Below are 16370 nucleotides of genomic sequence, written 5' to 3' on the forward strand. Positions count from 1 at the left end.
ACAGTTCAAAATTTCTTTCTGAAAATCCATTTCTCATTGTATTCATTTATTTACCTTTGCTTGTACTGCTTAATGGTACCTTGGATGATAAAGACCTGACAGAAATGCCCTTCTCATGTATAACAAAAAGTTCACATGATTCTGAACTCAATTTATTTACTGGTAAATTATGTTGTGGGTCTCTTGAACCATTTCAGCAATTATGAGTCCTAGGATGAAAATCCATAGGCAATATTCCATTTGTGCTTGTAAAGTAGTACTGCATCATCAGTTACATTTAAAGATTTCTAAAGAAATTCTAACTTTTTAATCCCAACAATAACAATTACTTAGGTTCAACAATCAAAACACAGACTATCCAAACTATTCTTCGTGAGTTGCTTCCAGTGTATCTAAATTATTTGCTTATAGAAGTTAAACTTCAAATTAGTTTGTCTGACTCCAGCAGGGTGTGCCAGAGATGTTAAGATGCATGGTTAACGTGCAGAGTTTTGTTTTTAAATTAATTTGCAAAGCTTTTCTTTGATATTAAAAAACTGAAGTATTTTATACACACAAGTAAACATAATGTGGTAATTTTCCTTTGAATTTTATTTTATATGCAAGGACTGTTTTAAAATAATATATTCATTATGATGAACCCATACAGCCCATTGTTGTAACAGGAGAAATCTATTTCAGTTTGGTTTTTTTTTTGTTTTTTTTTTAAGATGCAATAAAACTTCAGCCTTGGAACTGAGTATTTTAAAAAATTTCCATTCTTGTTATTCAGCCAAAGGTGTGTTGAGCAGTTGGTGAGTTAGGAAGTATATGAACAACAGGCAGGCAGGATGAATGTAAATGTCAGCTGCAGCTGTATTAGAACAAAACAAATATAAAGATGTTCTGTCATCACCATTTTGCAGTCCCACTCTACTGTTAAGTGATTCCAGTGCAGGTTAAAGATCTTCTGTCACATAATCCAAGTAAAAAGGTTCTTCTCCCCTTACTCCTAACTTCCAACAGACTTCCTTCTCCCTCCATTGAGGTACTCCACAAAACACCAACAATTTCTGTAACTAATTTTATCTATGAGAACTGATTTTAGTTTTTTTAACCTTTACTGAACCCTAACTGGAAATCACAAAAAATTACCATTGAAACAATAAATTCTTGAGATCATAAGACTTTTTACCTACCTGTAACATTCTCACCTTTCAAAAGCTATCATCAGTAATGCTACCAGATTTGCCCAAATCTTTGCAAACTCTCAAACGGCTTCCTGATCTCAGAAAAGGTTTCAATGTGCTGCTTTGGCCGGGATAGTTAATTCTTTTTATAAAAACTTGTATGGGACTCTGTTTTGGGTTTGTGCTGGAAGCTATTGATAACTGTGTCCTGGGTTGACTATATGATGCTTTTATCCCCAGTCGTCTTCTTTTGTTTATGCTGAATAGTAAGTTTTGTACCTTTAAGACTTGTTGCAGAGAGTGAAGGGGGGAGAGAGGAAGCACACAGTTTGTTTTCAGACACTGCTCTCACTCCTCCACACTCCTGCTCCGGGACTGTGTTGTCTGCAGATGGACAGACAGCGGGACAGAGCTCTCCTTTACTTTTAGTTAGTTTAGCTAGCTGAGGCAAAGAAGTTCCCTGGACTGTGCTTTTTTTTCCCCTTTTCTTTGCACCTCTTGAAACCTGCTCTGGACTGAACACCCAGGGGAGCACCGGCAGCTGCAGCTGCGGCCACCGGGCCAGGCCGGGCCTGCAACATTTCCAGCACCGGAGGGACTGATCAGAGACTGAGTGAGCTGAGCTGCAACTCAGGAACAGGGGTTTTCTCAGTTCGTCATCTCTTTTGGAGCAGCAAGAGGTTTTATTATTTTATATTGTTTAGGTTTTACTGTTTAATAAACAGTTTTTTTCCACTTTTCTCCAAGGAGGTATTTTCTCCCAGACTGGTTGCGGGGAGGGGCTGATTGAATTTGCTTTCCTATCGGAGCCCCTTTGGGGATTCTCTCCCAAATTTGCTCTAAACCAGGACACACAGGTTTAGCTAAGCAGGGCTCACACAAAGCCAAGGCCTTTCTGCCCCTCACCCCACTCCATCGGTGAGTGGACTGGGGGCGCACAAGGAATTGGGACAGGACACAGCCATGACAGTTGGCCCCAGCTGATCAAAGGGAGGTCCCAGACCTCCCAGGTGGAGGTGTCATACCCAGCATATGAAGCTGAGGGAAGAAGGAGGAAGAGGGGATGTTTGGAGCAATGCTGCTTGTCTCCCCAATTCACCATTATGCATGGTGGAGCACTGGTCTCCTGGGGATGGCTGAACACACCTGCCTGCCCATGGGAAGTGGTGAATGAATTCCTTGGTTTTGCTTTTGTGCACAGCTTTTGCTTTACCTATCACACTCTCTTTATCTTAGCCCATGAGTTTTCTCCCCTTTACTCTTCTGATTCTATCCCCCATCCCAACAGGGCAGGGAGTAAGTGACTGTGTGGGGTTTAGTCGCCAGCTGGGGTTAAATCACAATAGTCAGACATACAGGATAACTTTCTTGCTGTATCCACAGGGAAGGAGAAGAGGACAACACAGACAGGGAGTGCAAGAGCTGCTCAGAAGACCAGAAAAGCTTAAATATAGAAGTAAAAGCAGGCTGAAGTTAAGCATGTGGCCCTGTGTGCATCCCTCCAAGATGTGGGAATATGAATGACCTTAGAAGATAACAGCTTCACAGCTTCAGCTCTAATTTTGCTGTATATGATCTACTGTAATTCTTGCCACTTGTGCACAGCTGGGGATTGCTCTATTCCCTCTTATTTATAAAGCACTCCTATCACTGACTGTACCAGTGCATTTTAAAAGAAAACACATCAAATCCTTTCAGATATCTGAGTTTGTTTTTGTTCAGATGAAGCTTTTTTCCTAACTACTAATATTCCAAACCAAGCCTTGTATGTAATGGAATAACAAAAGAGCCAACTAAAGTATAAGGACAATTTACAGTATTTTCGGGAATGCTGTAGTATGTGGGGAGCTGTAGGAATACCAGAGCATAAACAATAACTATCCATAGCAGGTGCAGCTGCATGTACTGGTACTATAGCCAACCTAATTGAGAGAAAGATTCAGCTCATATTAATGAAAACACCCCGAAGCTTATTAGCAAAGGCTTTCTAGGCTCTATTGACTGTACTTACCTGTGTTCCATTAACTGCAATGACAGCTGGGACACTCAGTGAAGAAAACTATACTTAGGCGTTTTGATTTTGAAATGCACTGTATTCACTCTAACTTCCACAGCAGAAATTTCATTTAGATAAAATTTGTCTCTTGTCAGTGTTTTTATAAAGTTATTTTACTGATCAGCATCAAAATAATTATTATTTGTATAAGTCACACTTTCCCTTGCCAAAAAATATGCCGTGGCTAACAAAAGTATCTTTGCAAATACAGTATTGAAAAGTACTAATGTGAGAAGTTACTATACCTGGTTAAAATTCTGTTGCCTCAAATAAGTAGTGGCTTTATTTATTTCCAGATCATTGGCTAATTCCACATAGTGGGAATCTTTCACTGCATCAACACACCTGCAACAGAAAGTAAGCCATGAAGATAAACAAAATGCATCTATGCAAATGCCTCCAAGTTACATATTTTTTCAGCTAATTTGCTTTCCAAACTGAATTTTCTTAGCTCATCTTTCATCACAGTGGAAAAGAACACTCTGATTAAAAATACCTGTAAGAATATTTCAGTCTTATAACCCACCTTAATTACAGTATCTCTGCTAACTCTTGTTTCTTTTAAGTCAGCTGCCTAAATATCACTTTATTTTCTATCACTGAGCAATACTTGATGTCAAAAACTGACTAAAATAATTTTTCAAGCCATTTTCCTTAGCTACATTCTACAATGTGATTTTTCAAATTTCATCTCCCGATGCACATATTACCTAACCTATAAAAAATATTACTAAACGAAGCCAGAGACTACAGACAGTGTCCCTGAGCTACACCATAATACTAATCAAGTCTTAATAATAAGTCTCTTTCTGGTCATTCCCCAGTAATTTGTGGCTTAGGGTCTTCTGCAAAAAGAGTGCAGAACAGAAGGCAGCAGACAGTTTGGATGTTCACTCACAGACACTGTCTTACATGGTTTGGTGTGATCTGCTTTCAGCTGCCTGATCATTTAAGTAAGGCCTTTATTTACTGTATGCATATCCTGTTCTCTCAAACATTTGGAAAACAGGCACAGCAAATGAACAACTTGTGGGATGCTTCCTTAATACCTTCCACTATTTTTTTAACTGGTGGAAAGCCACCTTCTTTCCTTTTAATAACTGGCTATTTTGCCAACAGAAGTTTAATTCAACAAACTGCCTGCTGTTATAATTGGTTTGGCACGTGGACAATCTTTAGACAAACACCTTTTATGTTAGAGAAAAAGTTGTAATAAAAATTGGTAATTTCTTCTTTTATTACAGATGTCTTTGCAACATCAAAAAAGCATTTTCAACTGTCAGTTTAAACATCTTTTAACCATAAAATGCCATGAGATCTAACTATCCAGAGACAGAATAGTCCCAATATTATGTCACATTTTAAGTACAAAGTTATAAACTCTGAAGAATATTTGTCCCCACTTTATTTCTCTAAATAAAATGAATTTGATTGAAAGTACATTTAATACTCAGAGGACCCACAATAAAATTTATAAACAGAAAAAGTATGCTCAAGCTGCCGGTTAAAACTTCTTCATTGGGCTTGAATACCTCAGCTTAAAATAACAAAGAGTACATCTGTCCTGATACCCAAAAAACAATCCTACAGATCTCAGCAAAAGCTGTTCAATTAGCCAGAACACATTTGAGAGTGTTACTCCATGACAAGTATTCTGTGGATAGCACTAAGAAAACTGAGTATCTGACAACCTTTTCCAGTTTTTCTGTACAAAATACAAGACAAAGAGCAAACAAATCTGACTTGCTCATGCTAACAAATTAGAAAACAACAACCTATTTTTTCACAAGACATATTATTTAAATCCTGATAATTCAGAATGGCAGAAGTAGGGAATGATAAGATTATAATTATTATTAAACCATCAAATACCACCTTGTGGACTGTAGCAGACAATACATGCCTGTGTGAGAGATTGTTTCCTGTTAGTATAAACAGCTTTCTTAGTAAACTATAATTATAGGACCTGCAAAATTTGAGAATAATCCTAACAGGCCATAATCCCCAGGTAAAGACAGTCTTCTTTTCCCATCAAACATTATTCATTACCCAAACACTAATAATATATATTAGTAATATTGTGCCTGCAATACACAACATTCATTTGCATACATATTCTTTTCTGATGCTATTAAAAAAATATCAAAGTAAGCCCTTATAATACAAAACTAAAAATAAATTTTGGAAAACCTATGCTATTAATTTTTATACTGTCATTATAGGAAGCGTGTCTAATTGAATTTCTTTTAAAGAGAAGAGTATTCTGCCATAGAAAATACCACAGAAAGCAAAAGCTAAGTTGTACACTGAAAAATAAAGTCCAAATGATGAACTGTGTCAGCAGCCTATCACTGGGTACACTCATGCAAGTGTTTTAAGAAATGGTAGATTAAGTTTATATTAATAAACATTAAGTTCATAAATTAAATTAAAACAAATCTTTCTTAAAATTTAGGTTCCAGTATTTTATGTAATGACTCTATGGAGTAATCAAAATTTTTAAGCACCCCAAGTCTTCATTATGCCATCCCCAACCTTAAAGACTAGTAAGCACTGCCTTCCATATAGCATTTGTGTGCTGAGACTTTTAAAAGCTTTTCAATTTTGAAATGGAATTTTCAAATTCAATTGAACTTTTTGTGTGAATTCAGAACACCATAAAATGTGTAATTAAGAGTTGGCATTTGATGATAAAATACTTTTTTTAAGACAGAACACACTCTAATGCTTTGTTGTGTTAGGAGGCAAACTGAAAATAGCCTGGTTGCTGTTTGTGATGCACAGAGATTTGTGTTTCCCAAGCTGCTTCCATCTCTGAACTGGTTTCATAACCAGCACAAGAGTTGACCGAGTTTAGACAAAAAGAAGCCCCACTCGACTCTTACCAGTCATAGCCTACTGCAAAAGATGTCTCGATTGCCGGTGCAATGAGTTTAGCAGCTGTCATGATGTACTCCTCTGCCAAAGACTTCCTAAAGGAAAAAAACCACAAAAACATAACACAAAAATATGAAAGAAATTCTTCACTGTCAGGGTGGTGAGACACTGGAACAGGCTGCCCAGAGAAGCTGTGGATGTCCCATTCCTGGAAGTGTTCAAGGCCAGGTTGGATGGGGATCTGAGCAACCTGATCTAGTGGGAGGTGTCCCTGCCCATGGCAGGGGGGCTGGAACCAGATCATCTCTGAAGTCCCTTCCAACCCAAACCATTCTATATCTGCACACAATTCTACGGCACCATTTCAAAACATGTATAGAAAAAAACCAAAATAAAGTGTGTTCTGGCTTCTTCCTGCACTCAGTACGAATCTCAGAAGTCAATGTAACCAGTTCCCTGTTACTACTATTCCCCTGTATCATGAGTAAGATCTGAGTTTTTTCTGTTTTCCTTTCACTGCACACCGGCTGTATTTTTTAAAAATCTCAAATGCTACGAGTTTTAAGCAGCGTACCCTGTAACATCTGGGGTAGGTACTCTACTTTAGGGCAGCACACTGAACTGAGTGACCCAACTGGTTCTTCTGAGCATGTTCTTTCCGAAGAACTGGGAGGACATTTTTGTAACAAGAGCTGTGGACAGGTGACAAGACAGATAATCCTTCCAGGAGCTAAAATTCAAGGCACCACAGTCAAGAAAGAACAGAGTCCACCATTACCTCTCACGTTCTATTTGACTTAAACTGTCATTTTTAATGGCTTCAATCAGTAGATTCGTATGTAGATCATCCTGGAGGAGGACAAAACAACTGCAAATTATACCAGCATACAAACATTTAACTTATTTTATAGACAGTATGACTGCAACCACAAATTGATGTAAATAAATAGTCTATAATGTCATTTACTTTCCATATTTGAAAAAGTCAGCTTCAGTTCAAAGTAGTTTTCTAATCATGTACTCTGAAATTCAGCATTACAACTACTTCAGTACTGGTTTTCTGCTTATGTGTGTTGTCACAGCTCACATTAAGGTTGTTAACAGATGTAGTTCATGTCGTGTCACACCAGGAAGGCTGCAGATCACACTGACAATATTCTCATGCTTAAAAATAAGCATTTGCTGAATCACCGTGCCATTCAGCAGATGAGGACTTGCGCTACCTCCTCGTTACAATAACTTGTATGATCATCTTATGGTTTCTATCACACATCTGTGCTACCTCTAAAAGAAGTTATGCAGGGTATGTCAGATAGCCACCCCTTCCTTGTTTATTTGGGACAGACCATAGATTTATGCAAAATAAAGACCAGAAGGAAACTGTGATCTTTTCTCTGACCTCTTAATAAAAAAACAGAGAACTTGGAATGTCTGTTAAAACCACAGCTTGCCTACCCTTAGAAATAACTTCTGCAGTCTCAAGGCTTTCTTCCAATGAATAATCTTACATGGTCCTCAATTAATTCAAAGCCTTAATGATCCTTACTCTTATATAATTTCTAATATAAGAAATTATATAAAATGTATTAAAATATATACATATATATCAATAAATATATCTGTATGCTTTGTATGTTAAAAATTTATTTCCTTATGCTATGACAATAGGAAACAACAGCTACTCTTAAGCTTTGTTTGAAGATTAGTTATATATTTGTTATTTAGGACTGAAAGATTTGCATCACTGAAAAAAAGACTGCTAGAAGATAAAAGCTTTGATCTTTCTATAGAGGATTTTTCTAAGAGTGACCCTAAACCTATTAATTATTTTTTCCTCTCTTCAGCATCATGGAAAGTCAAAGAAAGTCCAGTTTCCAGCAGAGTCTAATAAACTAAAATAAACATCTGTAAATGTCACTATAGTTTTCTCCTGTAAAATAACACTACAATATTACAAGTTTTGTTAACATTCACTTGAGGAAACTTGCATTAACCCACTTATTATTGAGCTCCTTTATTTTACCTTATAAATATTTTATTAAAATTTTATATAAATGAAGATGGTAAAGCAGTAAGTGAGCTATGTAAAGAAGCCCAAATGAATTTCAACAAAATCATTATGAAGACAATCTTGTGGTGTGGGTTAAAACCCACATCATCTCTTTTGAGGAAATAGAGATTTAAACATTCTCTCATTATTTAACATACCTGAGCACTACTGCCACACTAAATGCATGCTGGTAAAAAAGTTATTTTAGATACTTAAATACACATCAATTTCCAAATTCAGTGCAGTCCAAGCATTCAGTATCTCTCCCTCTTTCTCCTGATTTACTATATAAAAACACAATTTAATTTTTTCAAACTTACATTTAAAGAAATGTATTTATCTTCATAATCCACTTCCAAGGGAACTTCGATGAGGTTTTTGAAGGCTTTCTTCATTTGCTCACCATTTCCAATAGCAAAGTAACATAGGATCAGGTTGAAGCCTGCCTTCAGGTTTGGGGATATGTTCATTATTTCTTCAAATGAAGAAATGGCATCAACATATTGGCCAGTTTTAATAAATGCAACTCCAATATTTTCCATTATTTTTATCCTAAGTAAGAAATCATGTTTAGGTTATATTTTTAACTACTAAATCATACTGTATTCAAAACTTGTATTTCATAAGCATGCCTCCTAGAAGAAACTCACCTCATCTGTTTGTGGGAACTAGTAATCTGGTCTAGAGCCATACGGTAGAATTTGATAGCTTTGGAATAGTTCCGTTGTTTTAAATAAATATTTCCCATATTTACCTTCAGTATACCTATCAAAAGGAGTCAATGAGTTACAACATTTTAAAAGTGTTTCAAGCTGACAGAGTAGAACACCACCTTAATAAATTTGTCTTCATTATAGGATAGCAATGTCCCTTTAAAGCTGCACTGCACAGAACTGCCTTCTTTGAGTTTAACTCAAGAGAAGATGAGAGAGAAGATGAAGTAGTGATGAAACCTAGAATAGAACTATCATGAAAGATGTATTCTGATTTTGAATTGAGGGATGAAGTGGAGATTATTTATAGTGCTCTCCAGAAAGAAACTGCAAATAAGCATCTCTGAAAAAAAAAACCCACTGTAGGAGTCTCAGAGATACGCAAAATACTAAAAGAAGCTTTCAGGAGGGAAAGGCCAAGTCAAAAGAAAAAAAAATAGTAACAGAGAAGACCACATAGCATGTGTGACATGAGAAAATTATGTATTTGTCTTTATGTTTAGCTTAGTCTGTGGAAAGAAAAGACTTCACGATTAGTATAATTGAATGTGGTCTGGCTCTCCAAGTCAGAGATTATGAATACCTGTCACCCACTCTGAGTGGCAGACATGAGAGCTGAGTTCCCAGAGTATCAGCACCATGCAGATGCAGTCCTCAGTTTGAATGCCTGACTGCCAGTTTTAATCCACTTTGGGATACAACCTACCTCCATTGCTGAACATCTTATTCTTCACTATAACTTGGTAAGTAGTCAGTGCTTCAGCATACATTTCATTAGCAACATACTGACTGGCCAGATTGAGGAGAACCTATAAAAAATTGGAATTACAGATTTCAAGTTAATTTTACCTTGGAACTACTGTCTTTATCACTTGTAAGCTTCCCATCTTTAATGTTCCTTTGTTCTTGCAAATTGATATAGAGGAAACAAGTTTAAAAGCTACTTATTCTAGATAATTCTTTTATTTTTGTACATAAATTACTAGCATTCAAAGTCATGCTACATGGGCCTCAGACCTAAGTAAACACAGTGCTATAATGCAAGGTTATTAAAAGATATTTATACAAGATAATTCTCAGAAACTGTGTGTAATTTATGACTCCCAACGTGTGGAAAAGGGTCCTATTGCCTGTGGTCACTCAGTTTAGAAGGGGAGAATTTTTCCAAACTGCTGTTTCACAACAGAAGTTCTGTTGGTGTCAGATAAAATAGCTCTGCATTTTTTCCACAGCTTTACTTTGGCCTTCATGGTAAATTAAATTACCTGGTCTGCCTAATTCATTACATTTATTGTTAATAATTGTCTCTACAGCACTACTTGGAGTACGAATTTAAATATCTCTCAAGCATTTTTATGCATGTTGTACGCTTTAAAAAAAAAAAAGTTTACTATTTGAAAACCAGAGTGTAAATCTGGATACCTGCCTTTAGATTCAGAAATATTACTATATCCTATTTAATGTAACACATTCTCAGTCACTTAATAGTTCAATTTAAAGGCAGCATCTTTTCTATTTTGTTTTCTCCTCTTGCCATATTATATTCTCTAGGCTATTTATTTCTGAAATACAGGGTCTGCATCTGCTGTATTTTGATATGCAGGTTTTACATGTGAATGAATAAATAGAAAATATATTAATGGAAATTCTTCTCCACTTAACATAGACTCTGTGGTTTCTCTGGCATTTGAGATTGCATGGGAATGGACTCGATGGCATGAATGGATCCCCTCTGTACACTGCCAGAAGCATTACAACACAGATACACATACACTTCAGGAAACACTGACATTTCTCCTCAGGTGGTTTTTTAGCAACATGTCAGTCACTAAAGATTTCTAAGCACTTACTGTGTAAGTGAGGTCTAAGTTGATACTTTCTGGAGGAGCAATTTGTTCACGTTGTCTCAACAATTCTCTTTCCTGTCTTCCAGCTTCTTTTGCCTTCTCCAGAGCCTTAAACAAAACACTAGAATTTAACAGTGCCTTGAATCTTACAGACTTATGATGATGAAAATACATTCAAAACAAGTATGAAGACAATACATTCATGTCTATTTTCTTTGGCTTACAGACTGCACCAAATGCCTGAAAAAAGCACTATAATTCACTGAAAGGTTTTAATTAGCACTAGGCACACATACAGTTATCTAAGTCTGCTTAGCTGTGTAATTATGTACCCAATTATAATTCTCTGCAGATTGGTGTCAATATCCTTTGTACAAGGAACACTTTGGGTCTAGCAAGTGCCATTAGCACTCCTGTGTGCCTCCACAAGGGTACAATGATTAAGAAAGTAATGGTTACTACTCAAGGTGGCTATTGGAAGCCAGTGATAGAAGAAGCACTTCAAGATACAGTTTGATTCCTAGTCCTTATGATAGGAGGCAAATCCAACTTGGTTATTTTACAGATAATGAGTTCACGACTTTGATGACTTTTGCAGGAAAATGGATATTCTGCTGGACTTGTCAGAAACAAACATCCTATAGGATCCTTGGAGGCGTCTGAAACAATTTACATAAGAAACAACCCCTTTGACATCAAGAGCATTCTTGAGCATATATGCAAGAGGCTCAGGAAAAACTAAAAAAATAGATTGGTTAATTAGCCACTACTCAGTGGCACAACAATGCACTAGTATCCTCTATAACAGAACAAATACATTCAAACTGTCCATCAAAAATAGTTCCTTATCCATGGTAACCTTTGATCATTCATAGGAACCATCAAATGCTAGCTAGCCTGGGCCAGAACTGTGCCAGTACAACTAATCCATCAGACCCATCTGAAGAGGTCAATGGACACAGGCAGAAGGGAATTTTTGTACCACTCAAATCTTAACCAATATATACGCCAGAAATAGAACTCCTACCTTTTTTTTTCCAGCAAGCAAGGTATCACTAGACTTGAAAAGTATAATAAATTTAGAACTAAAATAATTTTAATAATTTTAAACATTTGACCACAAGTCATTTTGAAACATCTATCTATACAAATTACAGCAGAAATAAGGTGAAAGTCAGAAAAACTACCAATTTCAAGTCTCCACAACTATTGGCAACACAGCTTTCTTCAACCAGTTCATTCACTTTTTTTTCCAACTGCCTCATCTTCTCTTCTAAACTAAAATAAAAATAACAACAAAAGGATTAACACTAAAGTTAAAGTAATGCAACTGCAAACAGCAAGTTTTTACACATTATATTCTCAATAAAACAATACAATGACATATCACATGTCACAACTAACTGGCACAACTAACAACTATGGTTTTCTCATTCAAGAAAGTATTGTGTGAAACTATGCCTAGAGAAGATAGTCCAAAGATATCACATTCACACCTTAATTTGAGAACAGAGATCTATGAAAACATAAATCCTCTTACAAGAACAGTACAGACAGGCAGATTTCACAAAACAAATTTGTTCAGGAGAAGTAACTAGAAAACAACAGATGAGCTTTCATATCAAACACTAATGAAATGAAATATCACATGAAAAGCAATTAATTGAGCCTTTATTTGCATACATAATTCTAAAGCACTGCTTGCAAATGCCAATTATAACAAAAAGTTGTGGTTCTTCTAGACTTTTTCCACTGCTAAATAACCAAACATTTCAGTAGGATTCCCTATTCCTGTACAGCTATTTGGGGAACAAACCTTGGTATTGTAAAACTCAAGGATTTTCTGAGTGAACTCCCCAGCATTCACACCACCCTGCAAGTTTCAGCTCATTTGTGTGGCAACAGCTACACCCAGGCTGCTGAGCAAGTCAGAACCACAAATCACTGAAATCAGATGCTCCTGAAAGTCAGCCAAACACATGCACAAACGTTTGTGGCATTATTCCATCAAGTTCAGAGTTTGGCCTCTCAAGGTTTTTTTAACTGCCTGGATGTTTTTAAACTCTCTGCACGGCTGGTTGCTGTTGATGCTTTGAAAGAATGTAATGCAGAACTGAACAAACCTGTCTGAAGTTTTCTTTTCCAGAGGTGAAGCAGGACCTCTTGCTTGGCCAAGAGGATCAAATGAAGAACCTGAAAAATTAACAGAGCACTGAAAACTGTAAAGTAACATCTCCCTGTGGCAGCTGGTGATTTCTACAAACCATACCTCTCGCAGCTGCTTTAGTGTAACCTGCAGCTTGCACTGCTGTCATTGGTCGAGAAATCCCATCCTCAAATAAAGAAGAAGATATATTAAAATAAACTCACTAAAAATTATGTTGTAGACAACACAGACATAATTACATATTTTATACATAATTTTTATATATTCCGTATATATTATTTTAATGACAAATTGTTCATTGCATATCAGTAAGTGTTAGAAACTACTACACTGTTATTGCTTCCAAATCTGTGCTCAAATAAAACACATATCACTACCCTCATGCTTTCTGACAGTACTACGTTCAAAAAAGAACAAATTAAAAATGTAGTAATTTGTATTAATTCAATGAACTTCTAAATACTAGTATCTAACACTTACCAGAAAAATTCATTGTTCCAAATGAATAGAAAATGTAAATATTGGAACTTTTACCTGTATAGTTCCTGTCATGGGTCTTCCCATAGATGAAGTTAAAGTTGCCTTTGACTACAAAAATAAGTAAGTTATTTAAAATTGTCATTCACAAAGCATAAGAAGCCTACATACTGTCTTCTCAACACTAAATTTTAAAAGTTGAGCTAACTGTCACATAAGTTCATAGCAAAGTTCCCATTTAGGTTACTCATATGCAATATACTGCCAGTTCCTGGCAAACAAAGATGTTGAATGCTTCAGTTAGCACACATTCACAACAAAGGTTTTTTATGTATTTCGATACTTCCATCAGCTCTTTTAAAAAGAAGTACATAGAAAATTATCTGAGGCAGCATACTTCACATTATTAAATTATTGAAATTGCTAGCTTGAAATTGAACAAGTAATTTAGACAAAATAGTTTAGTAAAATTCTGTGTAGAGCTGATATAACCTGTCACCGTATTAATCTCTTAAGTAATATTTTCATGCAGATTTATTTTATCAATACATCTAGGAACACAACCAATTTTTTCTGATTCAACTAGAGATGTTTCAGAGCCCATATTCTTCAAGACTTGATTTCACCTTAACTTCCAGAAAATTTTCCCAAGCCCCCAAATAACAACCTCTTTAGTTCCCCCTGTAAGTGAACCCAATTAATACCCTGGACTCTAATGCCTTATGTAGCACAGAAGATTTGCAGCATGGTTCGGGAGAAAATAAACACAACCAGGAACCATGCCTTGACCAAGAGCAAAAATTGTAAATTAAAACCAATGATCAGATGCAGTTCATTGGAATGAAATTCTTAATTTGGAAGGGCTCATTTTGTGCATGAAATTAAATAGTACATTTATATTTTGTAAATGACATTTTCATTAAGGATACAACAGAGCAAAAACCTGCCCCAAATCCAGTAGCAAGAGGTCTTGGACTTGATGTAGCAGGAATTTTGGCTGTCACCTGGGTGGGAAAAAAAAAGAACCAAACAAAAAACCCCCACCAATTAAAACCTGTATGTGTCAATTATTAGTGTTTCTACATAGTAAGATCTACATTAATGCTAAGTATTTTTAAAAGTACTTACAGGGGGTCTTCTTCCATGACTTGTTTTTGCTGCCTGTTGAAAAGCTACATCATTTTCTAAATCCTAGAAAAGATAAAAACATTAGCCCTTTTAAAACCACAATACCCAACTCATAATTCCACAACCTTCAGACTACTGAAAGCAGATTGGTAAAAAATAAAAAATTCTTCACAAAATACTTGAAGATAACTGAACAGGGTTTACTGACAATAAATTACTATTATATTATTTGTCTGTCTTTTTTGGTATTTAGATTAGGAAATGTAAAAACTTGTTATTTTCTAAAAACACAGAGGAAAGAGAGCTGATGTAGTAAAATATAACATTAATTTCTTTTTCCATCCAAATGCTCTTTTCAAACACACTCTTTCTGAATTTTGACATTAACAACTGCAATGCAGACATTAAAACATCTCATGTCTCTCAGGTCCTGCAGCAACTCCCATTAACTGGCTACTGGTATTCCACACAAGATGCCAAGTCTTGCTAGCGGGTTTGGACCAAATTACATCACTGGAGTTGTCCCAACTCCACCAAACCAGCAGTTATCCAAAAGTGGTCTGCAGGGCTACTTTAAGACATCCCAGATGCTCTACCAGTTGCAGAGACCTGCGGGATTCCATTTTTTACTGCGAGCTCCTCCAGCAGCAGCACAGTAGGAAACAAGTGACCTACTGACCACACAGGAGCCTCTTTTGTCAGAAAACTTGCTGCTGCACACAGCCTGGGAAACACCACACTGAATGTGCCTACAAATAATTATGATTTTATACTTCAAAAATGCTAACCATTACAGCATCTTAGATCTGTTGAGATCTTCACAAGTGCTTAGTTGGAATAGAAAGCTACCAAAGAATTAACTATTCAAGAAGACCTAGAGAAACTTCAGATGTTTCTTGCTAAATAAAGTAAATTTCACTTCAAAGCAGTTGTAAAGTTGTATGTTATTGTACCCATAAATTCTTATCTTATAATTCTAAGTTAAAATCCTATGTATGGGAAAGGTGGGAAACAGCAAATATTTTACCTCTGTGTCAAACATGGGATTATAATCATTGTAGCCAGAATAGAGATCATCTTCATTAGTCTCAGGAGCCGGATGCACATTTTGCATCATTTTTCTGTGAAACATTTAACATGCCAAATGTTATCTTGGTGGTTTTATATATTTAAAAATGCAAAATATAAACAGCAGTAGTTTGATCAGTCATAAAATCTAGGACTCACCTATAAACAATATTAAATGGCACCATTTCATGGATTTATATTTTTGTTTATATCAGTTATGAAAATTGTGTTAAAGGTATTTATCATTAAAACCAAATTATAATAATAACTAATTGCATTACTACTTCTAGAATAGTATCTCTCCACTGTCATCTAACTCATCTTTGAGACAACTCATAAAGTTAGTCTTTATAGGGCAAACCATAGTAGTTAGCCTAATGAAAGGTATTTAATCTTGCTTTGAACCTTTCCTTCCGCATTCTAAGATCAACATAGCTACAGTTATGAAGCCATTTCAATTAAAACGGGTTTTTAAAGCTAGCATTAAGGAAGCCCGGGTTCCAAAGTCTTTCTCCACCAATATTTCCCTGTCTAACACAGCGCGTTCACCTGGCGGCCCTTCGCTCACGGAGGGCGCACACTGAGGTGTCTCACTTTGCCTGGCTACCTGTTTTCATAAAAACCTCAAGAAGGCAACGTTTGCTTTCATCGACAACATAAAGTACATGCCCTTCAGCAAGCAAGCCTCAGCCAGGTCGCAGCGCACGGCTCCTCGGCAGCGGGAGGATGAGGAGGATGTTCCCCGTCGCTTCCCCGCCGTGCGCGGTGCCCCGCGGCCGAGCCGTTCCCGGCGCGGGTTCCTCCAGCGGGGGCCCGGT

At 36.4% G+C, this 16370-nt stretch overlaps 1 protein-coding gene across 1 annotated transcript in view; it reads right to left on the reverse strand.

Annotated features, from left to right (window-relative positions):
* Window positions 1-16364, reverse strand: part of IFT88 (intraflagellar transport 88) — a 43329-nt gene extending 26965 nt beyond the window's left edge. The window contains exons 1-15 of the mRNA XM_031066088.1: window positions 16222-16364; window positions 15512-15605; window positions 14485-14547; window positions 14304-14360; window positions 13414-13467; window positions 12982-13045; window positions 12836-12905; window positions 11900-11990; window positions 10716-10820; window positions 9572-9674; window positions 8803-8917; window positions 8473-8704; window positions 6881-6951; window positions 6111-6197; window positions 3471-3570 (exon numbers count right to left, since the gene is read on the reverse strand). Of these exons, the coding sequence (XP_030921948.1) occupies window positions 3471-3570; window positions 6111-6197; window positions 6881-6951; window positions 8473-8704; window positions 8803-8917; window positions 9572-9674; window positions 10716-10820; window positions 11900-11990; window positions 12836-12905; window positions 12982-13045; window positions 13414-13467; window positions 14304-14360; window positions 14485-14547; window positions 15512-15601 (1302 nt within the window). The 5' untranslated portion in view covers window positions 15602-15605; window positions 16222-16364. The remainder of the gene's footprint in view (window positions 1-3470; window positions 3571-6110; window positions 6198-6880; window positions 6952-8472; window positions 8705-8802; window positions 8918-9571; window positions 9675-10715; window positions 10821-11899; window positions 11991-12835; window positions 12906-12981; window positions 13046-13413; window positions 13468-14303; window positions 14361-14484; window positions 14548-15511; window positions 15606-16221) is intronic.
* Between the last annotated feature and the right edge of the window lie 6 nt (window positions 16365-16370).

The sequence above is a fragment of the Geospiza fortis genome, unplaced genomic scaffold (genome assembly GCF_000277835.1).
Source record: "Geospiza fortis unplaced genomic scaffold, GeoFor_1.0 scaffold16, whole genome shotgun sequence".
Taxonomy (NCBI): domain Eukaryota; kingdom Metazoa; phylum Chordata; class Aves; order Passeriformes; family Thraupidae; genus Geospiza; species Geospiza fortis.